The sequence below is a fragment of the Neolamprologus multifasciatus genome, chromosome 3, assembly GCF_963576455.1.
Source record: "Neolamprologus multifasciatus chromosome 3, fNeoMul1.2, whole genome shotgun sequence".
Classification (NCBI taxonomy): domain Eukaryota; kingdom Metazoa; phylum Chordata; class Actinopteri; order Cichliformes; family Cichlidae; genus Neolamprologus; species Neolamprologus multifasciatus.
Genome location: NC_140441.1, coordinates 13735497 through 13752973, shown reverse-complemented (window position 1 = coordinate 13752973; position 17477 = coordinate 13735497). Strand labels below are relative to the sequence as shown.

Below are 17477 nucleotides of genomic sequence, written 5' to 3'. Positions count from 1 at the left end.
CTGGCATTCTTCATGGAATGAAGAAGAAAATAAAATAAACATAAGAAAAATCAAACTGAATACATAATTTCCTAAACGGTGTTCCCTGCGAGTGGCAACCCCAGCCATCTAAAGCATCTTAAAGTCAGTTTCATAAGAAACAAGGGGGGGGGGGGGGGGGGGGGGGGCGAATCCAATAAAGACTTGACACAGGACCTGGAGAGGCATTTGGCCCTTCAGTTGATCCAGCTACTGTTCACTAAAGCCTCATCAGAAACTGTCTCAGTGGACGTGTGGCTGTCGGGAAGCCATTCTTGAAGCAGGGAAACGGGGAGAAAAAGCTGAGGGGGCCAAATTACACAAGAACTGGACTGAAAATCAGTGGCAACAGGTCTGATGAGGTGCTGAAATTTTAAAATGTCAGCTTTATTGAATGAGTGTGGGATTATCTGACAGAACAGAACAAAAAGGCACCCAGCATCGAAAGGGGAGCTCTGAATGTCCAACAAGCATGTAGAGCCATTCCTGAAGAATACAGGTGGTCATACCAAATATTGACTTTGAATTACACCCACACCGTTTTTGCCTTATATTTGTTTGTGTATCTACAAGCTCAAATAAACTTACTGCATCCATTTTTCCAAGACTTTCACAGTACTGCAGGTAATAGTCAGCAGGCATCATGAGATGACCCAATGAAATACCTGCATTTTTTAAAGAGCCAACTCTGAGCCTCTTTCAGTGTAATGCAGTACCACAGTTTTGAAAACATACTGTCAAAATTCCTCTTATGTTAAACACTTTTTTAAAACCCTAAATCACAAAAATAAACAAAAACAGCACATAGGAAATCAATCAACAGTCAAAACCTTTAAGCAGGAGTTCAAACTTATAACAGACCAAGTTCAGTCACCAGTTGATTACACCGGTGACTGGCGGCTCGGTTAATGGCAGGGAAGAAAATGAAAGATAATAGTGATGAAACTGCCAATGAGATCGAGCCGGTCTGTTTATGGCGTGCAGCTGAAGGTGTTTTTATGATGATAGGCAAGACAAATACACTTCCTCTAATTAGGACTCCACCTGTTTTCAAACTCAAGACTGCTCCTCGGATGAACGAGGCACACATACCGGCACACACAGGCCTGTAGACCCGTGCACAAGCATTTTTAAACACATCAAATACGCTGAGTGACGCATGCAAATGTGTTCCATTAAAAGAAACAAACAAGAGAAGGATGCTGTTGGGGGGTGGAAGTGGAGACAGATGTGAGTAATGCTGGTTGACACGTCGAAGAGAAAAGACAAGTGATGTATGGGAGGACAGATAAATCCTCATCTGATCGTCACATTATGACTAATGGGACAATGAATGAAGAAGGAGAAGATGAAGTAGTCTGGTATTGCTCCAGTAAGGGTTTTCTGTTCCCCTGGTTTAGTACGCCGAGCAGGACATGACAGCAGGAAGGGAGGAAGGAAGGACAGAGTGCAGGCAGAGTGAGTGAGAGGAAAAGGAAGATGTAAAATGAGTTTCTGAGTAACAGGAGGAGGTTGAATAAAATGAACAGTGGAAGAGAGGAGAACAGCAAGACTTGGCCTTGTTACTTGATACCTTTTTGCAGAGACGAAGCTGGGAAAGACAAATGTGAGAAAGGGAATGGAAGAGATTGTTGGTAATGTTAAAGGTTAAGGGATGTTGAAGGTGAAAGGATGAGGGAAGATTGATAGTTGGACGTAATGGATTTAGAGCAAATGTGGAAACAATGGGAAACTGGGAGAAAAGGGCACAGTTGACAAGGACAGAGTTAAGAGGAAAGGAAGACACGAGTACGATGGAGCAACTCTGAAGATGGATCAGCATATAAACGAGATGAAAGAAGGGTGATCGCTGCGCCCTTAGATCACATGTTAATCATTCGCTTCAATACCTCAGCATACTATGAAGCAAGCTCAAACTCACCCCCACTGTTTCCCCCCGCTGTGAACAACAAAACCATATTTCCACCATCTTTATTTTACTGCCGTAACGCGATTTCAGGGTTCAGCAAATAGTCTTTCATCATCCACTTATCACACTATGGGAGTAAAGGTTTTTCCACCTGTGCTTCTTAGAATCACCTTCATATCTCACAAAGCTAAACTGATCACAGCGTTTACGTGCCGAAAGACTCGCAAACACACCGAATGTGAAGAGCGTCTGAAGACAAATAGATTAAAATACAAAATGTCAAGGTGCTGCTTTAATACTCTTCCCCCCTTCGCCTTCCAAAGCAGGCAGTCTATTCCTGCCAGTCATTCTGTCGACGGGGCTGCTGCTGTGCTTGCACTACGGCATCCATCACTTATCCCTCCCTCACACCTTACTTTATTTCTCCCTCTATGAACCTCTCCTCTGTGCCTCCTATGCCTAAACACCATTTTACTTGCTCCAGGCTACGCTCCCCTAAAGCTAAGGCATTAGCATATTTTTCATTCTTGCTTCCTCCAATGTTTTAATGGTGCATAAGCAAAACATCTTATGGAAAATATGAACCGAGAGAAGAGAAAACAGTAGTTTAGGGAAACTGTATATATTGCAGGTAGTCAACACCTCAGGGAAATTCCTATTTAAGAGCTGACATGAAATATAAATGTCAAACTTGTGAGATTTTAATAGGGCTGGGCGATATATCGAGTTTTTAAAAAATATCGATATATTTTTATACGAGATATAAGATGTGACAACATCCTTTATATCGATATAGTCTATGTTATGTTATAATTATAGTTGTGGAGCCACAAGTTTGCCTCTCTTTCGTCCACTTTTGTCTCTACGCAACGTTACTCTGCCTGCCTCCCTCCTTCACTGAACACAACTCCTCCTCCCCCATCGCTTCACCTGCAGGCAGCGACAAGATGGACACGGCAAATCTCCGTTAACGAGTTACTGCACATCGCCCCGTGCGTGAGGCTGGACGGCGTCAACGTGTCAACGAGCTAACCACGCTAATGAGCTAACCGCGCTAACACCATGCAGCCCAGAGGGACTGCGCGGCCTAGAATCCTTTCATTTTCTCAAAAATCGACAGCGCGCCTTTTGTGTGAATTCTGGTTGTGCTTGATGACCGCGAACCGATTTTATGTGGTACACAGCGCTCAGCAATATGTCAAAAAAAAAAAAGTTTTAGTACGACTTTGGTAAGATACGGAGCTGCACCGCTTGATGGATTGTCGGAGCATTACGGCTACCGAGGAGCCTCGCGGAGTGATACGCACTGTGCTTCAACGTAATATTACCGTATTGTGTGTGTATAAGGACCATAAATGGCACCTGAAGCGGATTTCAAACTCCAGGCTGTCAGTCACGCAGTAGAAGTTGGGAACAGAGCAGCTGTGAAATCTGTCTAGCTTTTTGTTATGCACAAAAACAACAGTTTTCTTTTATTTATGGAGCGTTATTATTTAATAAATGCTCATAATTTATTTTTGAGTAGTTTTCTTGTACATCTATACTGTATGTTAATAAAAGTGCCTGTGTGACATCTGGGATACAGCTTTGACTAAGAACTCTTTTTGTTCTTACTTTATGGCTTTAAAAAAAATATCGAGATATATATCTTATATCGCCATCCAGCTAAAAAAATATCGAGATATGAATTTTGGGTCATATCGCCCAGACCTAGATTTTAATATCACTCAGTGTGTGCAGACCTCCGTGGTATATCCACGCTGTGCAAATTAAACACTAAACTTACTGTGTTGCATGAAGCTGGTTGATATTGTAAAGATTTACTGAAATTCAGTTGTTTTTAAGCAAATTTAACTTCTTTGTCGTTTTCCAAAAAGTCTAAAAAGGCATAATTTACTGAACTGTTATTTAAAAAAAAATGTACCAATATAATTTTTAACTTTTTGCAATGAAAATGCAGCTGTGGTAGTTCTGGGTGTGATTTGTTTTAACATTATATAACATATCCATTATTCCCTGGCAACACATCTATTAAATCTATTCAGGGCAGAAACTTGCCTGGGGGTGAATGTGTTGGTGCAAGTATGGCACCATACTGGTGAGAAAAGTAACTAGAAGCCCCAGAAACATTCAGTAATGACTTCATTCCTATAATAAATAAAACATTACCTATTGATATTGAAGTTCAGGTTCAAATCTTGCTATCTATTATTATCAAAGTTCAATATTTCCTCTCTGTTTTGTTTACTTTAGCGCACACGCGCACAGCCCCAGAAAGCTAAGGAACAGCACTGCAAATGTGAGCCAAGTATTTACCTTTGTTTTGCATCACTTTGCTCTTCACATACAGATGAGATATAAAAATAGCCTCTGATGTGGTGCTGTTCCCTCTTTACCTCCAACATTAAATATCCCACCTTCATTTTCTCAGATTTTTATGCTGTTCTAACGTGAAGTTGTTTTTTCTAATCCAAGTAAAGGACAGTTTTTTGGTGCTTTATGGAAGTGGTGTGTGGCTCCAGTCCTTTCCCACTGACACACAGCACTGCTGAAGATCCATCACCTTCTGTGCTACAACCACGTGGGTTTCAAATATTTGGAGCATCGAGTTTGAAGGGTTATCTGTATCTGCTCCAACCCTGCGCAGAAGTTTCAGTGTCAGAAGTTCTCAAAGCCAATTACTCGACTTTCCTCGGACACCTCAAGTGAATTACAACCTATAACTTTCATCCTCGTGCACTTCACCTTTTACTGTGTTGCTCCGCCTCCGACCAGTCACGGCTGTCCAGCAATAATTTATTAAGTGCCTCTTGTCCTTCGTGTTTCCTCATTCAAAATCACAGGTAAATGGTGCAGGATGACGGGAAAAGAGAGCAAAATAAACCCGATGGAGAAGGAAATTAATAAAAGGATGAAGAAGGAATCTGGGTGTGTGAAATATGTACATTATTGTTAAACTAAGTGGTAGGTTGGAGGAAGGTTTCTGAGAATTGCAGGGGGAAGCTGAAGAGGAAAAATATGGAGTAGAAACAAGGTGGAAAGTCCTTGAAATGGAAAGGTCACAAGCCTCTTCTCACATAATTTTCACGGTGAATAGTAATGAACGTGAGAATGCCATCTAATGAGGATGGTATTTAAAAACAGATTCAATGTTTGGCCCTGCAAGGCCAATTTAAAGGTGATCCTGGAATATATGCTGCTTACTATAATACAACTTAAAATTAAGAAAATTCTGAGATGGCTCCTCCTTTAATGCGCTGATATTTCCAGGTTAAATTAAGTCTGATCATTGAGCCACGTATCCCGCTAATAAACTAAAACCCCTTGGAGCCAAATGAAATGACAAATTAAATTTAAATCTATATGCAAAACAACTTCTAGTTCACCCCTTTTTAACAGAATTAATTGGCAAGACCAGAAAGTCATTGGTAATCTATTTCTTTTTAATCAAAATGTGGAACAGAGTACTTGTAAACCAAAAGAAATGTTTTCAACACCCCCACCTTCAAACAATGATGAACCCACTCAGTCTAACGGTTTAAATGCACCCATCAGTGAAAGCTTTCACATTTCTTGTTCCTGTCAGAACAGCAGCCTCACCCAGGCCGTGCTGGATGTGAATACTCCGCTCTCATTAAAACAGGAAAATTATATCATACCACTATGGGAATAGTTCTCGTTTGGAATCACTGGCTCTATTTTCAGAAATCAAGATCACGATGCGGGTGCACGCATGGTCGGCTCCAAGGCTCTTATTGTTAGAGTATAAACTAACAAGGTTAAAATAATTTGATATGCCGCAAACACTGGCTTTTGATAGAGTGCACTCAACTCCTCTGGCAGATTTAGTGAATTTAGAGATCCCAGGATACTGGTGGAAAATGTACACGTGAAATTTTAAATAATATTATTCCTGCAATTTTTGCCAAAAAGAAAGAACCTTTTCACTCTTGCAGTCTTGTTCACACCATCTGAACCGCCACAAAAAAGCTTTGATTTTGTAAAATCAGCTGGCCTCTTTTGGCCTTTGCCATCTTCATTAGGTTTCTTAGTAGACAAATAGCTTCACTACACCAGCAAATGAGCACAATGAGGGCACTTGTAGATAAAGCCTACCTCAATCCTTCCCGTGTCTGGCTGGAAGCCTCTGGATGGGTCCTCGGTTGTCACTCTACACTGGATTGCGCAGCCATTCACCCTGATCTTGTCTTGTTTGAGGCCGAGTTCTGGCAGGCTGCGGCCCTCGCACACATGCAGCTGAGCATGCACCAGGTCCACGCTGTTGCAGAGAGAGAGAGGCGATGAGGTGAATTATGGACAACCTGGGTATGGTTTGAATAGCCCTTAATTTCCCTTGATGTCACTGTGGAGAACATTTTTTCCACACTTACAAGACTTATGGGAGCAGAAAGACCACTTTCCCCTTAATGTAAGATTTTTTTTAGCTATTCTTGGCATAAAATCGGGGCTGAGAGGGTCTGGAGATAAAATGGGTTTAATTTCTCACTTGAGGAAATGAATCTGGAGTGTTTGACAAGCAAACAATGCATTTGATATCCTACTACTAATTTAATGCTGCTGAAACAATAACTCCAGGACACAGAGGGGTAAACAAGCTGGGCACAGTAAATCCAATTTAACATAATCTAACCAAGTGATAAACAGGTAACATAACTTGTTTTCATTAGAGATTATTAGGCATACTAAGGTGCTACAAAGATGAATAGATCACTACTATTTTGATTTATTAAATTTGAGTGTCACTCTCACAGATTTAAATGCTCACAGCATGTGTTTCATTCAGCTCTGTATTATGTTACATTTCAAACAACAACATTCAAACAACATCAGAAACGTAAAGTATACAAATTGTTTTACATATGCAAAACACTTTATTCACAACTCTAGAAAAGCATCATCACTCAGGGGCAAGTGCACGCACACAAACAGCAGTACATTATGTAAATTTGTATTCAGTGATTATTAAATATAAGGAGGAATTTAAATGCAAGAGGGACAGAGTTTGTCCCATTTCCATGAGCTGTAACCCTCAACATCAATTTTGGCTCATCTGAATGCATTTATTTAAATGTAAAGCTCAAATGAGGTGTTCTAGGTTAAGCTTCATGACCTTGTGCAGTCAAACACACCACCAAATGTATAAAAATACTTCATGTTTATTTTAATGGGGGCACATTTTAAGTGCAGCTGTGGACAGACACAGTTTGTGGGTGAGGGGAGATGTAATTCCTCACGCAGCCCACCCGCTGCCCAAGACAAACAACTACGCAACCTCTCCAACTTGAAGGATGAATGAGAAACATCTTTGCACACAAGCTTGGATCATGGTCACTGTTTTGGCTTTCATCTCCTTTGTGTCTCATTTCTGTTGCATCCACATCCTGGCTAAACAGAAGGACGATTATGCATCAGCCTGCTGTGAAATGTGTTGGTAAAAGACACCAACTCTCTCTTGATAAGTTGGACAGGCGCCAACATCATGTCTTTGTTCCACTTTCATGAATAAGTTGGAACTTTGAAGTTAGACAGCTCCACTCAAATCTTCCAATGACAAAGGAACAAGATGAAATGAGACACCCTGGGATATGCCCCCAACAGCAGTTATGGAAATTTCTCGGCTCATTTTATTTTATTTTCAATCAGGATACGGATTCGAAACCAGACTGTGAATACTACCAACAAAAACTGGTTACTATGTATCCACACTGTTAGCCTCTGAGGGCTATAGAGCTTTGCCAGACAGTACACAGGAACAGGGATTTTTATTTTCTCTCTTGTGTTGTGTACAATTTTATTGAGGCTAATAATTGAGATAAAACTATAATACATATAATTGGTGAAGACAAATTTATTTTGACAGTAACGCCTTCTGTCAGCAGTTCAACTTGCTCACTTAATATAAACACACTGACATCTCCAGAGCATTCAGATATTCATTAAAAGTAATGCAGAAGAAAAAGGAAAAAAGGAATAAACAAACCCAAAAGGACAACTATTGAAATTCCAATATACGGCTTATGAGATGGAAAATAGAAACTGTGTTCCTACTGAACTTCTTTAGTGTTATGCAAATAAATATTTCAATGACAAACGAGATGACAAAACATTTTCTCAGTTGAGAGTCAAACGCTTGGCTTTTATTGCATAGATCAAGTCTGACCTAGATTTCCTTCCGTACATAATTTATCTGGAATCACAATAAACGTAAGGCTATTCTGATTGAGTGAAGCGCCTTGAAGGTTTATAAAATTCATTGTATACTAATTTGACTCCGACAAATTAAAGCGCCTGCAGCAACATCTGTCCCTCAGTGCAGTCATTTACAGAATAAAAGTCATTTGGATCATTAGCAAGTTACACAACGTGGCCCAACTATGCAGGAAGGGGATGAAGGTGATTTGCCTTCAGTGAAGTAAATGCGGCGCTATACAGTCTAAGAGCTGTTGCTCGGCTACAATAAAAATGTAAATGTGAGGACAGTAAATGCTACATGTTGTAACTGCTGGCAAAGTAGAGAACACAGGATTAACCAGACTTATTAGGACTGACCTGAAACATCTGTACGGAAACAAAGTTACTATATGCAGGGATGAGAGTTTGATAGCTAAGAATTTGCAGCTAGCAGCTAATATGTCCTGAAAGCTCCGACTCAAATAGATTACAGATTAGAGGCAGTGTTGCCAACTCCTTAGTAAGGAAAATCGCTATTGGCTGTCCTAAAAGTCGCTAGAAGTCGCCAAATGACGTCATCACCTAATTTGCATAATTTGTCAGGCTAATGCAATTGTAACCTACGTTGTTGGAGAGAGAAATAACGTTGTGGAAGAGACATAAAGTGAGTAAAAAACGTCCTAAATGCAGTTAGAATTTATTTAGAACTACAAATTAAATTTATTTTAGCAATTATTGTTTTTTAATGTCACAATTCCAACCCTGCTCCTTTATCCAGGCCTGGACTGGCAAAAGTGACCCGAAATTGGCACTCTGGTGGAGTTACTTTGTGTGTGAGAGTGTGTGTTTATAAGTAGTTTTAAACCTTGTGATCCACAAAACAGCCTAACAGTAAAAGAAGAACTCATGCGCGATTCATTTGCAGTTTGGACGCACAGGTGTGAACGTCTCCTGCCCTGATAGCAGCTGGGGGAGGACTATCCTCCACCCGTGAGCGCTTTGGCACGGGTGAGGCGCCCACGGCAGCACCTCTGCTTGTTGAGAGTGAGAGCAATACGCGTTTTCACGTCAAAAAGTCGTCATAAATAAGTCTCCAATAATACCAGAAAAAGTCGCCAGATTTGTCGCTAGTCGCTTTTTAGAAAAAGAGTCGCTAAGGGGGTCTGAAAACTCGCTAAATATAACGACAAAGTCGCTAAGTTGGCAACACTGATTAGAGGTGGGGGAAAAAAATCGATACTGCGTAGTATCGCGATATTTTGTTTGCCAATAATGTATCGATACAGGGACAGCAGACATCGATATTTTGTTCCAAAAACTTCCAGTCCACCAGATGGTGCGGTTGAGCTTTTTCTTTAGTGAGGTCAGCAGAGGTTAGGTGAGCACATGGGAAAATTGATCAAACAAAGATGGAGGAAGAGAAAGAGATCAGGAAAGCGCCATCTGCGTTAAAATCAAACGTCTGGGAGTACTTTGGATTTTTTAACAAGGATGGAACAAATGAGATGGATATGACACACGGGATTTGCAAGGTGTGTCGTATGAAAATAAAGTACTCTGGGAATACTACGAACATGAGGGCCCATCTTACACGACACCATCCAGAATTAGCATTAACCGCGGACGGGAAAGCTAGCTCTAAATCAGCTCCACTGAAAGATCAACCAACGCTGGACACTCTTAGCTTAGCAAAGCTATCTCCCAATTCAGAGCGAGCTAAGAAAATAACACAATCTATCACGTACTTCATCTGCAAAGACCTGCGTCCTTACAACATTGTGGAAAACGAGGGCTTTTCTTACATGATCAAGACGCTGGAACCCAGGTATGTGATACCATCACGACGTTTTTTCGCGGACACAGCCGTACCCAATCTCTACATAGATGTGAAGCGTAAAGTTGAGGAAAGTTGAGGAAAGTTTGAGCACAGCAGAAAGGGTTGCATTAACTTGCGACGCATGGACCTCGCGGGCTGTGGATTCATATGTGACTATAACAGCTCATTATCTCACAGCGGACTGGCAACTGCTGTCTTACGTTCTCCAAACTCGAACATTACATGAAAGTCACACCGGAGCGAACATTGCAAATCTCCTGCAAAATGCTGCACAGGAATGGGGGATTGCCGACAAAAATCTGGTGGTTGTCACTGACAATGCTTCTAATATGACAATTGCCACTCAGCTAGCGGGATACCTGCATGTGAAGCGTTTCGCCCATACGCTCAATCTGGCATCACAACGAGCCTTAAACCTGCCTGCAGTAGCCAGGGTCTTGGGGAGAGTGCGGCGCATAACTGGGTTTTTCAATAGAAGCACAGTGGCAAACCACGCTCTGGAGCAAAAACAGAAAATGTTACAGCTCCCGACTCACAAGCTCAAGACCGACGTCTGCACGAGATGGAACAGTGCTTATGACATGCTCCAGCGTTTCCTTGAACAACAGCCTGCGATTTGTGCAGCGCTGCTGTCTCCCGAAGTCAGAAAGAGTAGCACAGATATCTTTACTCTAAATGAGACGGATATTGGGAACACTGAAGAAATTGTCCGGGCCTTGAAGTCAATGCAAGTCGCGACTACTGTGATGTCTGAGGAAAAGAATCCTACTCTGTCTCTCGTAGCACCACTGCTAGCACAGCTGTTGCACGACACCCAAGACAACATTGGTGACACAGCGCTGGTCAGAAACATCAAGCAAAGTATCAGTCAAGACCTTAAGAAGAGATATTCCAGCACAGTCGAGAGGAACACCCTCTACACAGCATCAGCTCTCGACCCACGCTTTAAAATCCTGCCGTTCCTGTCACTGGAGGAAAGACAGGAAACCTATGCCAGAGTGGTTGCTGAGGCTATAACCCTTCAGGTAAGCAAACATTCCTGGTGTTATAATTTAAATAACTTACTTACAATATTAGTAGATCGGTGATATTTTTGTCATATTGGTAATATTCTATTTAACAATTAAATACATTAATTATAATTTGCTAACATATTACTGCATACTAAAAGATATAAAATATTTATTTTCTCCCTCTCTGTGTATGTGTGTGGGTTTTCTACAGGAAGAAAAGAGGCAGCAGCCCATCTGTGAGCCAGAAGCCCATGAACATCATGAGAAACCTGACGAGACTGAACAAAATCCCAGACCCCCTCTCATACCAGCCAAGATGAGGAAGTCTTATGGGTTAACAGACTTGCTTGGTCAGACTTATGGTGATGTTGGAGCCCCACCAAAATCATTATCTGCCACAGCTGAGGAGGAGGTGAAAAAATACCAGGAGGTCACGTCACTGGCACTCACAGAAGACCCACTAAGCTGGTGGAAATCCCATGAGGAAGTCTATCCTTTCCTAGCCACTCTGGCAAAAAGATACCTTTGTATCCCAGGTACTAGTGTCTCAGCTGAAAGAGTCTTCTCAACCGCTGGAGACATTGTCACAGCAAAACGGAGCACTCTGACTTCAGAGCATGTTGATCAGCTCCTTTTTCTGAGCAAAAATGCTGACATTGCTTCACTGTCCAATTGTGTTTAACTTTTTAGGGCAGCAACAAACAGGACAGTTTACTTATTTTAATTTAAGAAATGTTTTATTTTATTTGAATTTAAAACTTTTTTTATTTAATGTAAAATTATATTTTGTTTTAAGCTATAATTGTACCAGATACTTACGTTCAGTTAAGTTGGTTACTAGACTGTTATAAGAACCGTTCACTTTGTCCTTCGTCAGCAATAAAACTGACTGACATGAGAGAAAGACTGAGTGTGAGACTTTATTATTAGATAAAATGAATATTGATAAAGTTTACCTTTATGGACAAATTCTGCAGTAGAAAAAATATGTGATAAATCACAAAATATCGTATTGCAATACTCAGAATATTGCAAAAATATATATATAAAAAAATCGCAATAATATCGTATTGTGAGTTAAGTATCGTGATAATATCGTATCGTGGGGTGTATGGTGATTCCCACCTCTATTACAGATCCACATTTCCACTTTCAAATAATCTCAAGGTCTGAGAATGACCTGTGGCAATAAGACTAAAGCAGGGAGTGAAAGATCAAGAAATACTGTTTGTCTAAACGTCACTATTTGATGTTTTGTGTCCTTCAGGATTCTCTCTGTTTAGGAATCTCATAACCATCTTTACTATAATATACATGCTACATATATAATGCAGGACTAATTTGCAAGCCTAGGACATAAAATCAGGTTGAATATATACTTTGTAACTGGAAAAAATATGGGTTATGGGTATGCATAATTAATAAATGGATTATTAATATTCTTCGATCTCACAGTTTGTGTTTTATGGTTCAATGCGAGAAATATGCCAGATCTGGAAGTTCTCTGCACAGTAATGTTCTGTTCCTATATACACAACTAAAAGCATGTGGAGCCCAGAAATTGCAGCATCAACAAAATTAGAAAGTTTAAAAATTGACCTGCTACTTAAGCAGCCCGGTTACACACTCTGCAGCCCATCGCAGCTCTCTGCTTCTTCACCTGATACTTTAGCGCAGCCTCAGATTACACCAACACACTTCATGGCAAAAGTAAGGTAACAGCCACTAAAAGCATTTACTTTTCTGACACTGCAGCTACTTCTCCCCCCTCTTTCACACACACTTGAATTAAAAGTTACTCACACTAGTACAGTTGAGGTATTTGAGCGAAGCCCAGGAGATGCTGCTGTTCGTCCTCTGAGCACGACTTCACTACGGTGCTACCCTTTTTTTTAAACTAATTGACAATGAATGTATCATGTAAAATAAATATTTTAAAGTTCTACAAATTTATCTGCCAAACAAAAGTCTGATACTTTGACAGCACAAAATTCAGACAGTTTCTCTTTAATGTGTATTATGTGTTGCACTAATGCAGCTGTGCCAAGGATAGCTGCCACTGCCTTTTCACACATCTACTCATTTTTACTACATCCAGCTTAGTAAGACTGCAAACTTTGCCAAAAAGTGACCAGATCCATTTACCCATGGCCAACATGTAATTTTATAAAAGTCTGCTAATTTAAAAAAGAAAAAAAACACAAGTGGTTGACCTCTATGCCCTCTTTTGTGCATATTGTGTGCACTCTCTCATGCAAGTACCCTTCATGCACCGAGCACAGCAGGCAGGCTACAAATAGCAGTTTAATTATATTTCGCTTAGAGCCCACCAAACTAGGTACTCCTGAGTTGCTGCGGTTTGTTCTTTGTCAATTAGATGGTGGAAATTTGATTAAATTATTTTGTTTAAAGCATGACGCACGAAAGCACAACAAACTGAAAATGATGACAAGGTTCAGACTCGAGAACCCACCACAGTACATCAACTTTAGACTGCATTCAGACATTATTCACCACCTGCCTTGAGGCACTTGTCAATTGTTTTTTTAGGTTTAGTAGAGCATATTCCCCAGTTCAGCAAATGATTCCAACAAATGCAATACAAAGCTGCCTGCTCTTTTCTTTTATACACTAAGTCAACGAGAGGGAACGAACTCTACCTTGAGCAAACTTTGCAGCTGTAGAAATGCAAGTCCTTTCCACCTTTATTAATGACAACATAAACTATATCTGTGTACGTGGTACATTTTTGCATCTAAAAATATGAATATTTTTACAGATTTTTACTAAATGGTTATTTGTACTCAACATGTTCAATAATTCTAGAGTACGGCTTATTCTGACTTTAAGGCCATACCTTCAATACATCCAATATTTTTTTGTCCTGAAAATACCGAGAATGTATAAATCCTTCAACATGCCCAGACCAATACTGGATCTGTTCTGCTCCGTTTCAGCTGACAAGTTTATTTATCATCCCTGCCAGAATTGCCTTTTGTTTTTTTTTAAATGCTGTCAGAACCCAAATGCCAAATACATTACTTGGCCTTTACTTCTACGATCTGTGCAACAACCTCACTTAAGGCTACTTAAGTTGCCTGTAAATACTTACACCAACTCTGAAACACCAGTCTACTAGAGATATAAATAAGACATACACTTTATCAACTATGGAACTACACAAAGGTTCAATCATTGGGCATATCCAGCATTAGCTGGATTCATTAATGACGGCTACTATCACAAAGTGCAAGTCAGATTTCAGTATAAAAGCTTTTTTGGGGACCAGCAGCATAAACCATGTTTCACCAGGACAAAGACAGCCAAGAAATATGTGAAGTATGGAGGTCGGTCTTCATACCGTGTTATATTTCAGCTTTGATGGCTAAACGCACATTTTCTTGTGGAATCTAAGCATTGACTTTTAAAGAGTCACTGACCTTATGTTTGGAAGGAAAAGTCCTGATAGCCAAATCCGCATTCTACACTCCGGCGCTAAAGCTCAACATTAAATACACCAAGACAAATCGGCTCTTGCAGTCTTCGCAAAAAGTCTAAACTCCAATTGAACTTACCATGTCTCCTTCCGAGAAACTTCAAAGATGAAGTAAACCCTTTCATCTAAAGTCGAGGTCAAGACCGTGCACATATTGTTTATCCACCAATGCAAATGTTTTATCCAAGCTAGCTCACGTCTTATCAGTCCAACACACTCAACCTGACAGAGGATTGAGCTGCAGCCTAACAAGACATCACCGTTAACCGAGTCGACTTTAACGTCTTTTTATCTAAACGTCACGTTTGATGGAGTAAAAATATTCCCATCAAAGACAATGGAGCCAGTTCCTTTCCTCAAGATATCCTGCACTGGAAATGCTGAATCAGTGCACTATGGCCATGTATATCTTAAAGGGTTCAGGAAACTTTTAGATTATGTACTAACAAATCCCGATTATTTAGTTTAACCTGTTTTCATGACCCATGGCTAAATTAATTTGCCTGGTACTTTGAATCTAGAGCCTTTAACGAGCCTTAGCTGTAGGCTAATATATACCTGATATACTGTGGAATTTTCCATTCCTATTGCGTACAAGTCCTCTGTTGTCAGACACCGTTGGCTCCTACGAATCTAGAACCCATCTGCTCCCATATTTTCCGTCCGGCCTCGTACTGTAGTTAAAGGTAATTATAAAGAGATAAATGGCAGCAATCTTTTCACAGTAAGAAAGTAGACATAGGACTCATTTCCTATCTTCAATTTCAAGTTTAAGGTGGTATAAACAGGAAGAGAAAGACCGTAACGAAGGACCAGTTTTTATGCATGCACCCCTTTGTGCCAAAGAAGGCACAAAGTAGCACTAACGGGTCCTACATGCCACTACTAGTGTCACACCACAACTACATACATCTGGCTGCTTTGCCATTTGATTTGTTACATTTGTTCCTGTGAAACTCATCCTAAATATCATCCTAAAATTACTGCAGGTCATCTCCAGAGTCAAGAGTACAATGAAGGTTTCATTAAAATGTAATTCTATTAAAATGAATCATGTCTCCTCTGAGTTACGCTCTGTTACAGTGCCAAGGTGCAGCGAGATCATAGAGGCTGTATAATGTACTGACCTGTGACAGACAAACCCACTTTTTCCCCCCATTAAATTCTTAAATATGTTCATAATCTATATGGAAATTGCCAGCATATGATTATTTTTCTGCCTTTCCATTTTGTTATTATGGACACACTCATTACTTACCTTTACCAAACACATTCCTACATCATCACATTGCACGTGGAAAGTACATTAGCCTCATTCTTGTACCTGAGAGCACGGCATCGAGCTGCAAGCGCGGAGAACTTTGTCTCAATCTGTCACATGTGCACACGCGCGCACACCGAGGCCATGAAGGCTGAGTACTAATTGCATATCATTTTCAGTCGCTTCACTCAGAGCTCGTTAGCAGGGGAGAAGGGGGTGGCTGTGCGCCCGGAAATAAAAGTGGAAGATAGAAAGAATATAGTATAGCGAGAGGATGAAGCAGTTTGTTGTGGCCATAGGAGACCAGAAAACGGGGAAGGAGCAATACAAGGAAATAAAAGACAGAAAATGCGCAACTTCACTCTGAAGAACCATACGGATGGAGGAAATTAAAAACCAGACAAGATGACAGCTATACTTCTAATGTTCGAGGCAGGAGGGTGAGAAATGAAGTGAGTGGAAGGAGAAAGAGTGGGAGTATGGTAAAGGATAAAAAGCTGGATACTAAGACTGAAAGAACGAGTGGGAAAAGTGGGAGTGTGGAAAAGATTGGATTTGGCCTTGCTCAAAAGAACAGAAGGAATGAAGGCAAAGAGGAGGTGGAAGGACGTGAAGGTGGGAAGAGGGAGTACGGGGGGGAGGGCAGTTGGGACTGGAGAGGGAAGGAAGGATAGAGGGATAAGATGGATAAATTGGAGTGTGGAACGAGTGGGATAAGAAGGAGGATGTCCATGTCGAATTGAGAAGGGAGCGAGGGAGGGAGTAAAATGGAATGACTCAGGGTGAGGGACAGATAATGGTAAAACAGGGAAGGAGATAAGACAGGGAGAAAAGAGGAGGTGGCAGTGCATAAGGCGGGAAAGCTTTAATGAAGAATTTGTTGCAAAATGAAAGTATGGCAGAAAAATAAGAAACAAGCTTAAATTATTTGACTTTCAGGTAAATATACATTAGTTTTCCAGCCGAATGTAAGAGGGAAGGATTTATATCATCATAATGTCTGTTTGCTCAGCAGCTCTTACATCCAACGTACATACCTCGCAACATGGAGAAACAGCTAGTGTGGTCATATGAAACATACACTAACTAAACAAACATAGCATTTAAATTAGCTTTGGGGAGCTCGTTGGCAGATTTGGGATCAACCAAGCTAGCTGTTTCTTTATGCTCGTCTCTGAGCTACAGTTACACACTTAACAGATAAATGGCAGCAATCTATTCACAGTAAGAAAGGAAATGAGTCCTATTATCTACTGTAACCCAGTGTTAAAAACGGGATTAAAAGCATAAATATTAATTTGATTAAAATACTCATTTCATAATGGGAATTAATATTGATAAAAAGCACTTAAATATAATAAACACTGATAAAAAGCATGTAAACACAAGATTAACTAATATGTGGATAAATGGTGTGGAGGCAGGACTTTGTCCTTTAGAGTGTTTTCGTTAGATCCACTGAGCAACCAATAATTGGCTGGTCTTAATCTGTGTGCGCTGCTCAGACACCTGTGTGCGCCTTCGCGTACCAGTCAGATATGCAAGAGAGACGGTGAAAGAGCCATTACCCTTATCGATTCCAGTCGCCCCGAATGACGTCACCACGTTGCGGAGCGTCATTTACCTGGCAGGAAACATGGCGGCTCAAACGCTCGTTTAAGTTTGGTTATACTTTACGAGAACGGATGACAACAGTGTGTGAATGGGTGGATGACTGGTTGAGTAATGCGCAATACAAATAAAGGCCATTT

The 17477-nt window shown here is 40.6% G+C and overlaps 2 protein-coding genes and 1 long non-coding RNA gene across 4 annotated transcripts in view; 1 reads left to right on the top strand and 2 right to left on the bottom strand.

Moving 5' to 3' along the window:
• LOC146521720 (uncharacterized) overlaps window positions 1-6037 on the bottom strand; it is a 46657-nt gene extending 40620 nt beyond the window's left edge. The window contains exon 1 of the long non-coding RNA XR_014872076.1: window positions 64-6037. This is a non-coding gene — a long non-coding RNA (uncharacterized LOC146521720). The remainder of the gene's footprint in view (window positions 1-63) is intronic.
• LOC146521716 (pyruvate carboxylase, mitochondrial-like) overlaps window positions 1-17477 on the bottom strand; it is a 316433-nt gene that overhangs the window by 203550 nt on the left and 95406 nt on the right. For both annotated transcript variants that reach the window (XM_085149207.1, XM_085149198.1), the window contains exon 11: window positions 6044-6206. In XM_085149207.1, coding sequence (XP_085005333.1) covers window positions 6044-6206 — 163 coding nt within the window. The remainder of the gene's footprint in view (window positions 1-6043; window positions 6207-17477) is intronic.
• On the top strand, window positions 10031-12029 carry LOC146521719 (E3 SUMO-protein ligase ZBED1-like). The gene is made up of 2 exons (XM_085149355.1): window positions 10031-10981; window positions 11181-12029. Exons 1-2 carry the CDS (start codon window positions 10286-10288, stop codon window positions 11649-11651), a joined length of 1167 nt encoding a protein of 388 aa, XP_085005481.1. The 5' UTR covers window positions 10031-10285; the 3' UTR covers window positions 11652-12029.

Bases quoted from the DNA above. Each gene is read 5' to 3' on its own strand.
- LOC146521719 (XM_085149355.1), top strand. From the start codon at position 10,286: ATGACAATTGCCACTCAGCTAGCGGGATACCTGCATGTGAAGCGTTTC. The intron at 10,982-11,180 runs GTAAGCAAACAT...GGTTTTCTACAG, and splicing joins CTGAGGCTATAACCCTTCAG to GAAGAAAAGAGGCAGCAGCC.